Raw genomic sequence first — 13,552 nt, 5'->3', positions numbered from 1 at the left:
TTAAAACATATCAGCCCATTTACTATAATAATAATAATAATAATAATAATAATAATAATAATAATAATAATAATAATAATAATAATAATAATAACAACTTTATTTAATGAGGGTTACACATTACAGTTAAAAACTGAAAAACCTGTGGCCCTGCCCTAGAATAAAAGTTAATACTACTACAAATATATTATCAATAAAAAATGAAAACAGATAAAATAGATAAAAACTAGATAAAAATACAAACAGTAATTTGGGTGTGACAGTATAAAAATTTAAAAAATTATGACATGGGAAAGCTATCTAAGTCGGCATAACCTTCCTTAATAAAGTTACTATAATTATGTTTAAAGGCCTTAATGCTAGTGCTAGTTCTAATGTATATAGGCAAATATATTACAGGCATAAATCTTAAAACTAAATTAATGGTAATGTTTATTAAACTTTTTTTGTTGTCCCCTAACACTAATATGCCTGCAGTAAAAAAACTGCACCTTCTAGTTATACAGAATTTACTTCAGCGAAGCCTTTAATTTACTCAGTTGACAATTAAAATATATTAATTTAGGGATGAACTATTTTCTATTGGCTCTAGTTCTCAAAACGGATATAAATTTATAACTTGCACTTTTGTTCAAATGATATATACGACTGATTTTTTGGAAGGTTCTTTGTTGTTTTCACAACTCATGACTCCAAACATTTTAATTATACGTTGCAGGTTTATCTACTGGCTTTGAACCCAGTCTAAGAATGCTTTTATAGCACTAACATTTCCTTGAGCTTCACAAACATCAATTAATTTCAGGCGCACGAGTTAATTTAGCACATATTTTCACACACACACTTTACTATTCCCACAAGCTTAACTAGTCGTCTACATTTTGTACCTACACAGCACATGAGTATAAGAATAAAACAAAACAATTCAGAACTATCCTTAAAAGAAATGTTAAGTAAGCAATAAGAAGAATAAATCTTTTGAGCTTGGGGCTGAAAAAGTTGAAGAGACAGCATTCAAGTCCAGGGACGCTCGATCTTATTATGCACGTGACCAGCTAGCAACACCATCGGCTTGTGTTCTTTTGTTTTGGTATATATGATTTTCAAAGCATACGCCAACACCAGGTATTTTTTATGTTTTCTTTCAGGCAGATACAAAAATAATACCAAGAAAAACACGCGCCACTCAAAATGCGCATGTATTCAAAGCTTGTCCTGACTCTTTTTTTATTCATTTAAGAATTCAGAAAGAAAAGTCAGCCAAAACACCCTCCATTCGATCAAGATCATTCTAAGTTAAAACAGAAACCATTAATTGGAGATTTACTGAGACTTATCGTTTTTACTGCATGAACCTAGCCTTGATAGCTACGTCTTGTATATTGTGGTGTAGAATGATCATTTAATACGAGTGATCCATTCTTTGCTACCTGGGACATGATGTCAAATATAGAAGACCAAAAAAATAGCTTGGCAAAAATTAAAGGAACTGTGTCACCGATTTGTGCCAAATTCAGACAAAGGAAATGGCCACCAGATTCGGTGAATCATAAAAGTAACCGCTTAAAAAAGTGAAAGAACATTCCAATAACATAGCAAATACATAAGAAGGTACGGATGGCCAAAAGTAACGAAGATTGCAACGGATTGCGATATAGGTTTTTGAAATACTGTTAAGCTGAACAGTTTTCAAAGTTAATCTTGTTTGCTTGTAACGTTTTAAAAAAAACCCATGTGACATATTTGGTTGCAATGAAGCTATGGTAGTAACCGTAATTTCTAAGCGATAGTGCGCGTTGTTTAGTTGAAGAACGTTATAATAAAAAGCTAATGCAATATGCCCACAGAAACCTTGTTAACGACTCTTGAAACGACTTCGAAGTTTCACTTTGAAATCTAGTACACTTTGTAGTCGTTGTGAACATGACTTGACGACACGGGTCCTATCAAGATAAAAACAGATGCTCGATGCTCAGTCCTGTAATTCATCCGGTTCATCACTGTCTTCACTGTCATCAGAATACAACATGAAATCCATCTCTTCTATCAGTTCAGCAACATCCAAATCCTTAGACACATCTGTGTTGACAAGACAGCTAGGACTCTGAATTGTTGCCGTTGGTTCTCCTACTTGTCCACGAGTTTCATGGGTCATCCTTTCACTGCCTATGACCTTGGACAACTGAAATCCTGATAGCCTCGTACACTTCAATCCGCAAAGTTTTATTTCGTTCAATCGACCAAAAGAAGTAACACAAAAAACCTTGTCTTCTTCTGGGGCCACAGCCATGCCAACGATGCTTTCCCGCCCTTGGCCAATTTTTGCGTATGCAATGGCTTTCCACTCACTTAAGTCCCACAAGAACACAGTACCATCTACGCCATAGGAAATCAGATAACGGTTTCCTTTTAGAAACTGACAAAATTCGATTTTGCCTAAATGCGCACGGGGTAGTTGAAGGACAGATTGATTTGTAAGACTGTTGAGTTTGTATATTAGAATTCTGTCCACAATGCAGCAAGCCAGCAGGTCACTTTCTGGCGAAACTGTACAGTGAGTAAACTTATCAACCTCAGTGTAGAGGCCGAGCACATTCGTTTCCACTTTTGTCAACAAGCGACATGGGCCCGAAGCGTATTCCCAGACCTCAAAGCTAAACTCACCGCAGATTATCAATTTCGTGTTGTCCGATGAAAAGCAACAGCAATCTATAGACAGCGGTCCTGATGGCGAGTCGAAAGATGCGCTGAGAACCCTGTTCTTGACATCCCATACATAGAAATCATGATCATGAGTTCTTAACCACCGCCTCTTTTGTTGGATGAAATAAAGAAGCAAGGTGTTGTCAGGGGAAAATGTTAGACATGATACATCATCCTCATCATACCGGTCATCGCAGAATGAGCAAACAAACTTACCAAAATCAAACAATAATATCTTGGTACCTTGATGGGTGACAATTAGATTTCCATCCTGAGAAAACACACACTTCTTCACTGGGAACTCCTGAGTTATTTTCCAAGACGTAGGTACCGCGTCTGAAATACTGGAAAGAATGGTGCTAGCCGGGATAAATATTGATTTGACTGAGCTCTTCCCAGGTTGAGATAAAATAAAACTGGGAAGACTGCTGCGAAAATTTTCGGCAAAACTGACTGTTTCTTCGTCTTGGACATAGAAAATATACCCCAGTTGTTTTTCAGGTACGAATAATAATGGGCAGAACCCTGACACATTTAACATACTGATACCAGTCTCTAGATGTATGGCATGCAGCGATTTGTCTTCAGTGGCATACAGGAAAACAGTACTGTCATCGGTAAAAGCAAACTGCTGCACGTCCTTGCTAACATGTGCGGCCTTTCCACCAAAGCGTATTGTCTCAAACAATTTATAATTAACTGGAGACGAAACGTCAGGAGTACAATCTGAGCTGGCACTTTGACTTCTTTCCCTGATAGCGATCCACTTGCCATCTAGTGACAGCTTTAACTGCATCTTGGTAGGGCGATTGTGAAAATCTATTGGTACCTCTGTGAAAAAGGACAGGCCACCCAAAAATGAATCGTCGGGGGATACCGAGGAACGCCACTCATTTACATTTGTCAAAAGAAAGTAAACGACGATAATAAAGGCAAGACTATGAAATGACAAAGTTTTGTCTATGTCAAGAAATAATTCGCCATTGAAATCCTCGAGGGCAGTCATCATGTGACACAAATGGAAAAACGGGCTCAACACAACATCCGAGGAAAAAGCTTCCTCCAATGCAGGCTTTCCAGTCCTTACATTCCAAACCTGATATTCGAATATTTCTGGGTACAGATCAATAACGCGCTGACGAACAACTGCCAGGGTTCTTTTTCGGTGATTACGGTAGAAATTATCACAATCTGGGCAGAGCGGAATAGGAGCTAGAGCATGCCTTCCACCACCGTCACCAGAATCAAGTACCTGTTGAGAAGAAAGATGGCTTTCCAAAAAACGGCACCAGTCAGGTATGTGTTTAGTTTTCAGAACACTCAAAAGATCCTGTAAGGACTTGATGGTATATCCTGAATACCTAAAATGTTTTGAATAGTCGTTTGCCCGATAGGGCAAAGTAATTTCACTACTTCGGACCCGCAGAAGCTCCTGCGTGGCCCACCTACAAAATATATTCACCAGGCAGGACAAACTGTGGCTTTGTTTTAGAGGATGTTCACCTTTTACTACTATATAGCTACCAAAAGAAGCAAAACATCCCCATTTATAGCACCTTGTTTTTTCCCCTGAAAACTGAGAAAGCGTGTTGACACATTTTCCTTTCACGGAAAACCACCGGTCAAGTCTTCCAAAAAACACATACTCACCATCTGGGGAAAATTCTAAATGATTTATCTCGTCTCCTGATTCGATCACTTTGAAAGGGCCTTGTATTTTTCCAAACGAACAAGCATCAAACAAAGTGATGTATTGTTCTTTTCCTCCAGCCAACAACTTCTTATCAGGTGACAAAGCAAAGCACCTCACGTCACAAGGGATTTCAGAAGCAGGATTAGGGTGCACTTTCCTCTCCATCCAAGTGGTTGAGACACCATCAGGAATTACAACATTCACTTGGACAGCTTTGGATGCATTGCGTAAACAGTAATGTAGAAGATGAGGACATTCTTGAAGAATATGGACGTTGCTTTCAAGAACTAAGCATATCTCTTGAAGAATATCTTTTTCAGGGTTACTGAGCCTTTGACAACCAGTTGCAAGCTTTAAATCAGCAATAACAGAATAAATCTCAATCCCGTTATTCTGTATTCTCTTCCAGATAAACTGGTAACTTGTTAAACAACTGAAAACGATCTTCAGTGAGTCCTTCTCGCGGTATTCACACAAAAAGCGAACGCCAACACGAAAACAGTAGTCAAATAGGTCAGCTTCAATGGATGGAGGTTTTCCCGATTGTTTGACAACGGCAGCAGAGAGAATTTCAACGATAACATCCCTGAAGTACTTACCTGCTTTAATCCTGTCTATAAACAATGTGCGAGACGCTTTCTTCTTGTCGGTCAACCACGTTGGGATTAGGTTGTGAAGAAACGTGAATGTCTGATCAGAAGTTCGCAACACCACGAATTGCGAAACAGCATCGATTACTTCCTGCTCGTCAAGAGCCGAATTCTCTCTTTGTAAAATGAAGGAGATAAAAGAGACAGGAAGCGGCGAAGGAGCGACTATGGCACAACCAAACAATTTATTGTAGAGATTCGCTCCCACCTTATCAAAAACCCGCTTAAAATTCTGGCGAAAGAAATTGTCGATATCTCTAGGGAAAACACCACCGACTTGATCAATCTTACCTGAATGTACTGGGTCTTTAAGTACTCTTGCAATGTAGAAGGCATACAAAAACAATCCATTGCACTTCTTTGTTATGTCTTCCGCCGAATAGGGGAGATGGGAGAAATCTACACTCTTCTCCAAAAATAGCTTGATGTCCTGCTCGTGTTGTTGATAGAAGATGAGGTCTTCGCAACTTCCTGCACATATTTTAATACAGGGATTGTATTTGTTCAGTCTAAACTGCACGGTTTCTTCAGGACGACTGGTGATAAAGAACACAAGCCATTTTGGAAGCAGGGGGAAACGGTGCATTATAAGATCAAGAAAATCTTCCCTGAACTCATGCTGTGTCTCATCCAAAGCGTCAATAATGACTAACTTCCTCTGCTGACAAGGAGTGGACCTACCCAGTGGCTCTTGTAATAATTTGGTAAACAACTCCTGAACACCCAGATTAGAATTGCCTAACAACTTTCTTACGCCACCCTCCCCTCCAACAATATTACTGTACTGACTATTGGATTTACAGAGTTGACAAGCAATAGTCCCCAGAAGGGATCATTTCTTGTGCCATCATTATGACGGCAGAAGTAGGCAGCACCTAGGTCCCCAGCCTTCTTCGAGCGCTGGGCCAAGACTCCAGCCATCACACTTTTGCCGATTCCTGGATCACCAAGGAGAACATATGCTCTAGAATCGCCAGGATCACTAAACCATTTGTCAAAATCTTCCAACAGCCATTGTCTTGTATCTACATCGTGACGCTCGGCAAAAAAGGTGATGTCTGCTTCACAATTGGCAATTTCTGTAAAAAATTAAAGGCAAAAAGAAATATTTTATCTTTGTTGACCCCTTTCATTGTAAACTCGCAGAAAATAGAATCAAATTTTAATGTGTTATAAAGCTGGAAGGAAAAAAACTTAGGCTGCATGGTCGCGGGGGCAAAATTTTGCTTGAGTTGCGTCTTTTAAAAGCCTTATATTTCGGCTGTTTGGGTGTCATTGAGCTCACATTTTACAGACTGAGACATAAAGGAATGATGGAAGTTTACGATCATGATTCGGTTGTCTTGTATTTAGTAGATTGCGTGAAATTGGAAAACACATGATTTTGTGTCCAAGTTTGCGGATCGAAAAAAAGACAGCACTGTGATTTTATGAAAAAATTATCAACTGGTCAAAACCACTAACAAGTCATGTTACTTATGAGTAAACATTTTGTTCGCAGTGTTCGTGCCACACGTGAACATTTCAAATCACGCGCTCATATATATATTTCATCCAGTCATTAATATCTCGTAAACCTGTAGATGTCAGCCGTTGCACTTCGTGCATACGCTTTAAATAAATGCAACATGATCAGCCTAAGGTGTCCACCACAACCTTAACTGGATGTTCTTCTCGCACGGTGGAAAAAAAATAGTAAAGCAACAGCACGGGAATTGGTCATTACGGGAGTGAATATCAGTAAAAAACATTAGCACAATTTCTTGCGAAGGTCATATTTCGTTTTCTTAGACTTTCAGTATATAGTGGAATTATTCAGATTGGATAAGTGTAGCTTGGGCAAGCACTTCTGAGATGTAAAGGTAAAAACAAAATAAAAGTAAGAACTCTCTTTGTTGTAGTTTTATATCCCTTTGGGGAGGGGGGTGAATAGTCCGTCTCGCACTGACTTCCACATTGATCAGATTTGAATTTGAATGGATTTTGTTATCACTGAATGCTGTCGAGGCTCACTTTCCTCCACATTTAGACTAGATACATCATTTGTCTATATTTGTCCTACAATAGTATATTGAATTAATTTCTTTTTCAAATTACCATAGTTGATTTGAGGTTGGGTTGTGTTCTGCTGATCTTCCAAACACGTGACACGTCGTTGCACATCTTCTTGTTCAGATTCAAGTGCACTTATCTGGCCTTGTGTTGCGTTTACTTTGTCACACAGAGTGCTTTGATTCTGCTTGATAACCTCTTGTTCGTGCTCTACCATGACAACTCGGTTTCGGAGTTCTTCCAGATCTGTTACAACTTCCTGTAGTGCCTTCTTTAAATTCTCTCTGTTTACATCTCCTTCAAATGTCAGCTTGTCTACATCATTCTTCAGTGTATTGACATCTTGTTGCACCGTCTTTACCATATCAGGGTCAATAGTGGCGCTCAAGCACAATATAGCACCTGTGGGAGAAACAACAATGCATGACCACTGTACGTGCGGCTTACCTGTATACTTCAGTTAAGTTACGTTTAGCAAACTCCATACACTAAATTTACATGCAGGTGGCAACGTGCTTTGCACGTGGGTGACGCGGGAAGGTAGGGCTTTACTTTCCGTTTGTTCTGTTTGTTTCACAATGAAAGAATGATTTACAAGGTTACCATTAAATCACCATCACCATTGAACTGAAAAGTGTTCAATCTAATTTGCACGATATCAGTAACCAAATATTAAACATTTCAGAGTTCTGCATCAATTGACCGTTATCACTTGACACTGATGGGTTTTGCAGTAACTGACCCAATCAAAATGTGTTGGTGTCATCTCCACCTTCATACACCTTAGATTTTAATCGGTTAACCATCAAAAGATGTCGAACATCAACTTTTGTCATTAAGTGTCCACAATATGTGTAATATCAATATAAATAAAATACCTTTCATTTCCCAGTCTTTCAGTTCCTGTAAAAGGTTGCTCTCATCAGCACTTGGCAGACCCAGGGCTTTCACCAGCTGTTCCATCTCAGCGAAGCTCTGCTGAAAGTTTAATGGGTCCCAGTCACTGAACACACAGTGTGCCCAGGCATTTCTAGCTTGTCTGACATCACCAGCAGCACTCTGTACAGCATGAGAGAAGACTGAGACTTTACCAAGCAGTGTAAGCACAGCAGATGCATCACAGTGCTCATCAAAGGCGTTAAACTTGGCCATGTGGTTCTCTACATAGAGCTTGGCAAAGTCAACATGTGATAGCACTCGGCAGTCAAACAGGGAGTAATTGTACCTTCCACCTGGCAGCCTGGGATGTGCATCATTACCATTGATGTTCTCATACTTTAAGAATGTTGGCCAGTTCTTCAGTCGCCCAGATGTGCTCTGAGTATGAATGCTGTGGCTGGTTTGAAGATTGCCATACTCCTTCTGAACTTCTTGTTCTAGAAAGGGGCGTATTTGAGTAACCAGGACCTTGTTCAGTGCGATTCCAAAGACAAGCCATCTTTTATGGTTGTCAGTAATATTCTGTAGTGTGGACCTAGGTATCAAAGAAATAAAACTATAATTTTACAGCTTAATTGTTATCAGTGGTATAATATTCACAATCTAAGTAATTGTAGTGAACCCTTTACTGATAAATCACGGCCCGGGGGGGGGGGGGAGGGCACTCCTATATAAAATTGACTGGGTTGCATGTCGGAAATTTCCCTAAAAGAAACCAATCTGGGTGTGGCTCAAGCTTTTCTTGACCCCTAAAAGATACCAAAAAAAAAAAAGAGAAAAAAAAAGGTGGAGGAGGGGAGGGAAAGGAAGGAAAGGGAAGGGAAGAGCAGAGAAGAGAAGAGAAGAGAAAAGAGAAGAGTAGAGCAGAGCAGAGAAAAGAGAAGAGAAGAGAAGAGAAGAGAAGAGAAGAGAAGAGAAGAGAAGAGAAGAGAAGAGAGGAGAGAAGAGAAGAGAAGAGAAGAGAAGAGAAGAGAAGAGAAGAGAAGAAAAGAGAAGAGAAGAGAAGAGAAGAGAAGAGAAGAGAAGAGAAGAGAAGAGAAGAGAAGAGAAGAGAAGAGAAGAGAAGAGAAGAGAAGAGAAGAGAAGAGAAGAGAAGAGAAGAGAAGAGAAGAGAAGAGAAGAGAAGAGAAGAGAAGAGAAGAGAAGAGAAGAGAAGAGAAGAGAAGAGAAGAGAAGAGAAGAGAAGAGAAGAGAAGAGAAAAGTGTGACTGGTAAACAATTATAATAAATATGGTGTGGCCAAGAACAAAATAATTAATAATCCACCTGGGCTTAATTAAAGTGGAGGGATGGCTGAGGGCTTGATGGCTGGGACCTCTGCATTTCAGGACTAAAATCATAACATTCAGACATGCTGGGTCCAAAATTATAATATACTGTTATTTAAGAACCTATTTTGTCCCTTCATAAAGCAATGAAAGGACAAAATAGGTTTTTAATTAATGAAACATTTTAAGCACTAATAAGCCCTGGAGAAACTCACAGAGTTTCTTTCCTGGCCTTCTCAAAGCCAACAAACAACTGCACTGGAGAAATTGAAACTTCCAAATTTCATTTGACAATAAAATATCTACTCCACTCAGCAGTTTTCACTGCATGCACAGAAATTTTTTGTGGTTTCATTAGACACACACTTTGCGGGTACTGATTTATTTGCAAAATGTATGTGTATAGCCATCGCATTTACCTCTTAGAATTTTTAATTGTTTTTGAGTTAAAAACAATAAAAAATTCCAACGGGCAAATGCAACGGCTAACTGCATATGTTTCAAAAAAATGCACCCTTTGATAATTCAACGTACAAGCTTCAAAAATGCCTTTGTTTACCTTGAAGAAAAATAACATTGCCAATTTTTATACCTATAAAGTCCTACATTAACATTGATCCTAGGTTCATAATACTCCACTGTATTTTTATGTGGTTAAATGTAATTTAAGCTAAGATAAATGCGAACAATGCTGGTCAGCTGTCTCCCCTGTGATGGGCATGTGCAGTGGCCTATGTGCTAGGCTCTTGTGCTCGAGGCTCCACCCTCTTTCTCAGGCACCTTCCCCAAGCTCATCTATTGTTGATGAGTTAACGCTATAATGATATAATTACCAGGGTATATCCATGAATACACCATCGCATTTGACACTAACATTTTGAACTGGGAAATGATTTCAGGAGCATGGAAAAACACTGTCTGCTATTGATTTTGCTACATTTTCATTTTAAAACATTTGCAGACTTCATCAACCTTGAAAAGTAATATTTAGAGACTAAACTCAACTCACCCTGTTCCTGCAGCAGCTGCCATTGTTGCTTAGAGAAGCTCTTTCCTTATATGTGTACACGGCACAAATCACTAGCTTCACTCAGATTATCCATGTCAAATAATCTCTTTGTTGCAGCCAGATTGACTAGCTGTTTCTTGGCAGAGATACTTTATTTTAGACTGGGGACTCAAGCTGATTTGCAACCAAATGACATCTACAAAATTAAGTACCGGTAAACAATTATTGAATTTAATACCATTAAAAATAATTTGTCAGTTATTGGGGTATATACAACTTTGTAAGGGGTTTAGGTGGTTATCTCTTTACTCGAAGATTGTGCCAAGGAGTATGAACAACATTAAAACATTAAAATTTTATACACCCTTTTAATTAGTCGAGACACCATTTTGAATATTTAACTTTCTGCAAACGACGTTGTTAATGAAATATTCATCTGCGCCTTGACATATTAAAATAAAGTATCTACCACTGTAATAAGCCGAGGTTTCATTTTGAATATTTTATTAATGACATCATTCACGGAAAAATAAAACTTCAAAATGGCCCCAGCCCTCGACTTATTAAAATGGTGTATAGGAAGAACTGTCCTTAAATTGATCACTGCATCTTTTCAACCCTCCAACTCATGGTGCGTCCGTATAATCGAGTGTTTTTGGAGCATTTTTAAATTAAAAACTTTAAGGACGGTGCCTACTAATAACGAAGTTATTTTTCCTGGCCGAAGACCATGCAAGGAATGTAGATGTTACAAAGGGCTATTAAAATCCAAAAAGAAAATTAGGGGTAGCCACGCAAATTTTCGAGATAATTAGGTTTGAAAACTGGAAAAAAGTGCTGACGTGGCATTTTAAAAAAAAACTTAAACTACCGTAAACTAAAATTTTCTTGCAAATTCTATTTGAAATTGATTTTTCATGAACAAAATCAATATAAAATAAAGCAATCTTTAAAATAAGTAACAAATAATGTCTTTGAAACTGCGTGATCCACGATTTTATTAACAAAATAATTGCGTTTGAACAATTTTTGACTCTAACAGCTCTCACTTGCACGGCCAGAAAATCGGCCTAATTTTTTTTCGCTTAATCACAAATTAAGCATGTGCTCTATAGACTTGCCACTTCCATTTTATAAAATAAAAAGCAGGGGTCACCACGCGTTTTTCAAAGTTATACGAGTTTTTTTTTCTAGCTCTATCGACTCGTTTTTTGGGTCTGTTACATTTTTCCTTTCCCCTCCCTAGCGAGTAAAATATTTGCATCTCGCACGCGCACGCCAAATATAGTTAGCAGTTTGCGAGTTTCGTTTGAGCGCTTAGCGATTTGTTCTTAACTGTTAATGTGAGTCATTTTTAGAGGTCAGTGATAACTAAAATGTTGCTTTTCCGCTGCACCTGGCTTAGTATATGTCCATAAACTGGATTTCGTCGCAGCAGAAATCTTTCTTGATTTTTAGTCGCGCGCTTGGTCGCGTAGTTGAATTCGTCATTTTGAGCGAGCAAATCAATCAAAAGCGCGCGCGTCCAGTTTGTTCAGTGCATTGCGTGATGCGCAGAACAAGTGCGCAGTTACAATAGGAGGCACCGTCCTTAAGCGTAATGAAGTTGCCAAGTTTCGGGTGCGTCTTATAACCGAGTGCGCCAATATAACCGATTATTATTCAACAGATGCGCGCGCTGCCCATATATGGTCAAAATGTTAACGATATCTGTCATCCGTACATAACAGATATCCTGCGATATTCGTAGGTTGCGAAGATTTGTCCGAAATCTTGTAAAGCGCGGCACAATTACAGTTTTTCTATGTGCGAAATGTGTTTCGTTGACAATTTGTTGAATAATAAAACAATTATCCTGCTCAATCTTGCGAAATATCGTCTGATTTTAGCCAACTCGGCCTACGGCCTCGTCGGCTAAGTATCAGGCGATATTCCGCGCAATTTCGCAGGATAATTGTTAAATAAATACGGTAAACAATTATTTATTTTAATTCCATTAAACAGGCAAACAGACGGATTATCGGTCCAGACCACCTATCTTCATAATTCGTCTGCCAAGACGAATTATTATAAAGATAGTTGGTCTGGACGGATGATCCGTCTGTTTGCCTGTATTTATACACAGACGAATTATCGGACGAACTAAAAAGTGCTCGCCTAATTAAAATGCAAGTTCGTCCGGACGGATCATTCGTCTCTAGTATAAATTGGGCCATTGCCTTTCTTTATTTGCTTATTTTGGGGTTTGGGAGGGGATACAATTGGTACATATTTTTCATTTGCAGAAAAATGACTCTATAACTGACTTTAAAAGGGAAGAGCCTTATAACTGGCATTTTACCACATAAATTATACAGGCAAATTATACGGGCAAATCTCCTTGTCTCCCATAATGAGAGGCAGTGACATCATAAGTTCTCCCAGGGTAGGGATTTTAACATCTAAAATGGTCTGCTGGGTTAGAAATTTAAGAGGAGATATGTGAAATTTGACATTCACTAGCTGCGCAGGGGTGGGGAATTCAACTCTGGATTCCGAAAATTTTCAAATTCCCCTGGGTTCCCCCCCCCCCCCCATCCTGGGGCAAACCATTGATAGGTGCATTATTCCAGAGTGTAGAGCCCAGGAATTTTGGCGAATGTTTGCCAAAGGCAACTCTTTCAAATCTCGGCACATAAAACAGGTCTGTTTTTATTTGCATCAACTCTCAATCAGATTATGCCATGTTGGAAGTACTTTGTAGCAAAGCGATTCCTAGCCTAAAGTAAATAATTTCGTTTTCTGATCGTTTGCAGACATCATCAAGCTCATGCTATAAACATGACATTAGTGGCTAAGAATCGTTTCATTCGCTCACCTTTACAGAAGCACGGTATCTCTGCGTATCTGTAGTTTATCTTGAGAACGTTTTCTGTCAATGGCGAAAAGTGTAGCTATGAAAAATAAGCCAAAAGACCCTAGACGAGAACAAACAGTTATTTAGAAGGAAACCGAAATCCTGCCATACGGTCCGCGCCATCAAAATTTAAATTAGCCAATCAGAGGCCGGCTGCGGGGAAAAACTGAGTTTTCCTACGTCACTGAGGTTTTGCGCTCTCTGATTGGTTGCGGTGAACGAGGGAAAAACAGAGAAATTACATGAAGTGAGGCGCGAAAAATGTTCAACATGGCTCGAAGTCGAAGCGTTGGTTTCTGTTGTCCTTCCTTTTTTTATTTTACTGAGTTCACAGTCTTTCTC

General features: G+C 38.9%; 1 protein-coding gene across 1 annotated transcript; it reads right to left on the bottom strand.

Moving 5' to 3' along the window:
* Positions 1–399: 399 nt before the first annotated feature.
* On the bottom strand, positions 400–13,278 carry LOC144651183 (uncharacterized). The gene is given in 6 exon segments (XM_078511082.1): positions 400–5,874; positions 5,877–6,125; positions 7,144–7,500; positions 7,977–8,572; positions 10,315–10,510; positions 13,172–13,278. Coding segments are annotated over 5 exon segments (5,127 nt in total). The 5' UTR covers positions 10,338–10,510; positions 13,172–13,278; the 3' UTR covers positions 400–1,972.
* Positions 13,279–13,552: the final 274 nt, after the last annotated feature.

The sequence above is a fragment of the Oculina patagonica genome, chromosome 4 (assembly GCF_052425735.1).
Source record: "Oculina patagonica isolate OP01 chromosome 4, crgOcupat, whole genome shotgun sequence".
NCBI classification, from domain to species: domain Eukaryota; kingdom Metazoa; phylum Cnidaria; class Anthozoa; order Scleractinia; family Oculinidae; genus Oculina; species Oculina patagonica.
The sequence above is the reverse complement of the archived record's forward strand: the minus strand, read 5'-3'. Positions and strand labels throughout refer to the sequence as shown.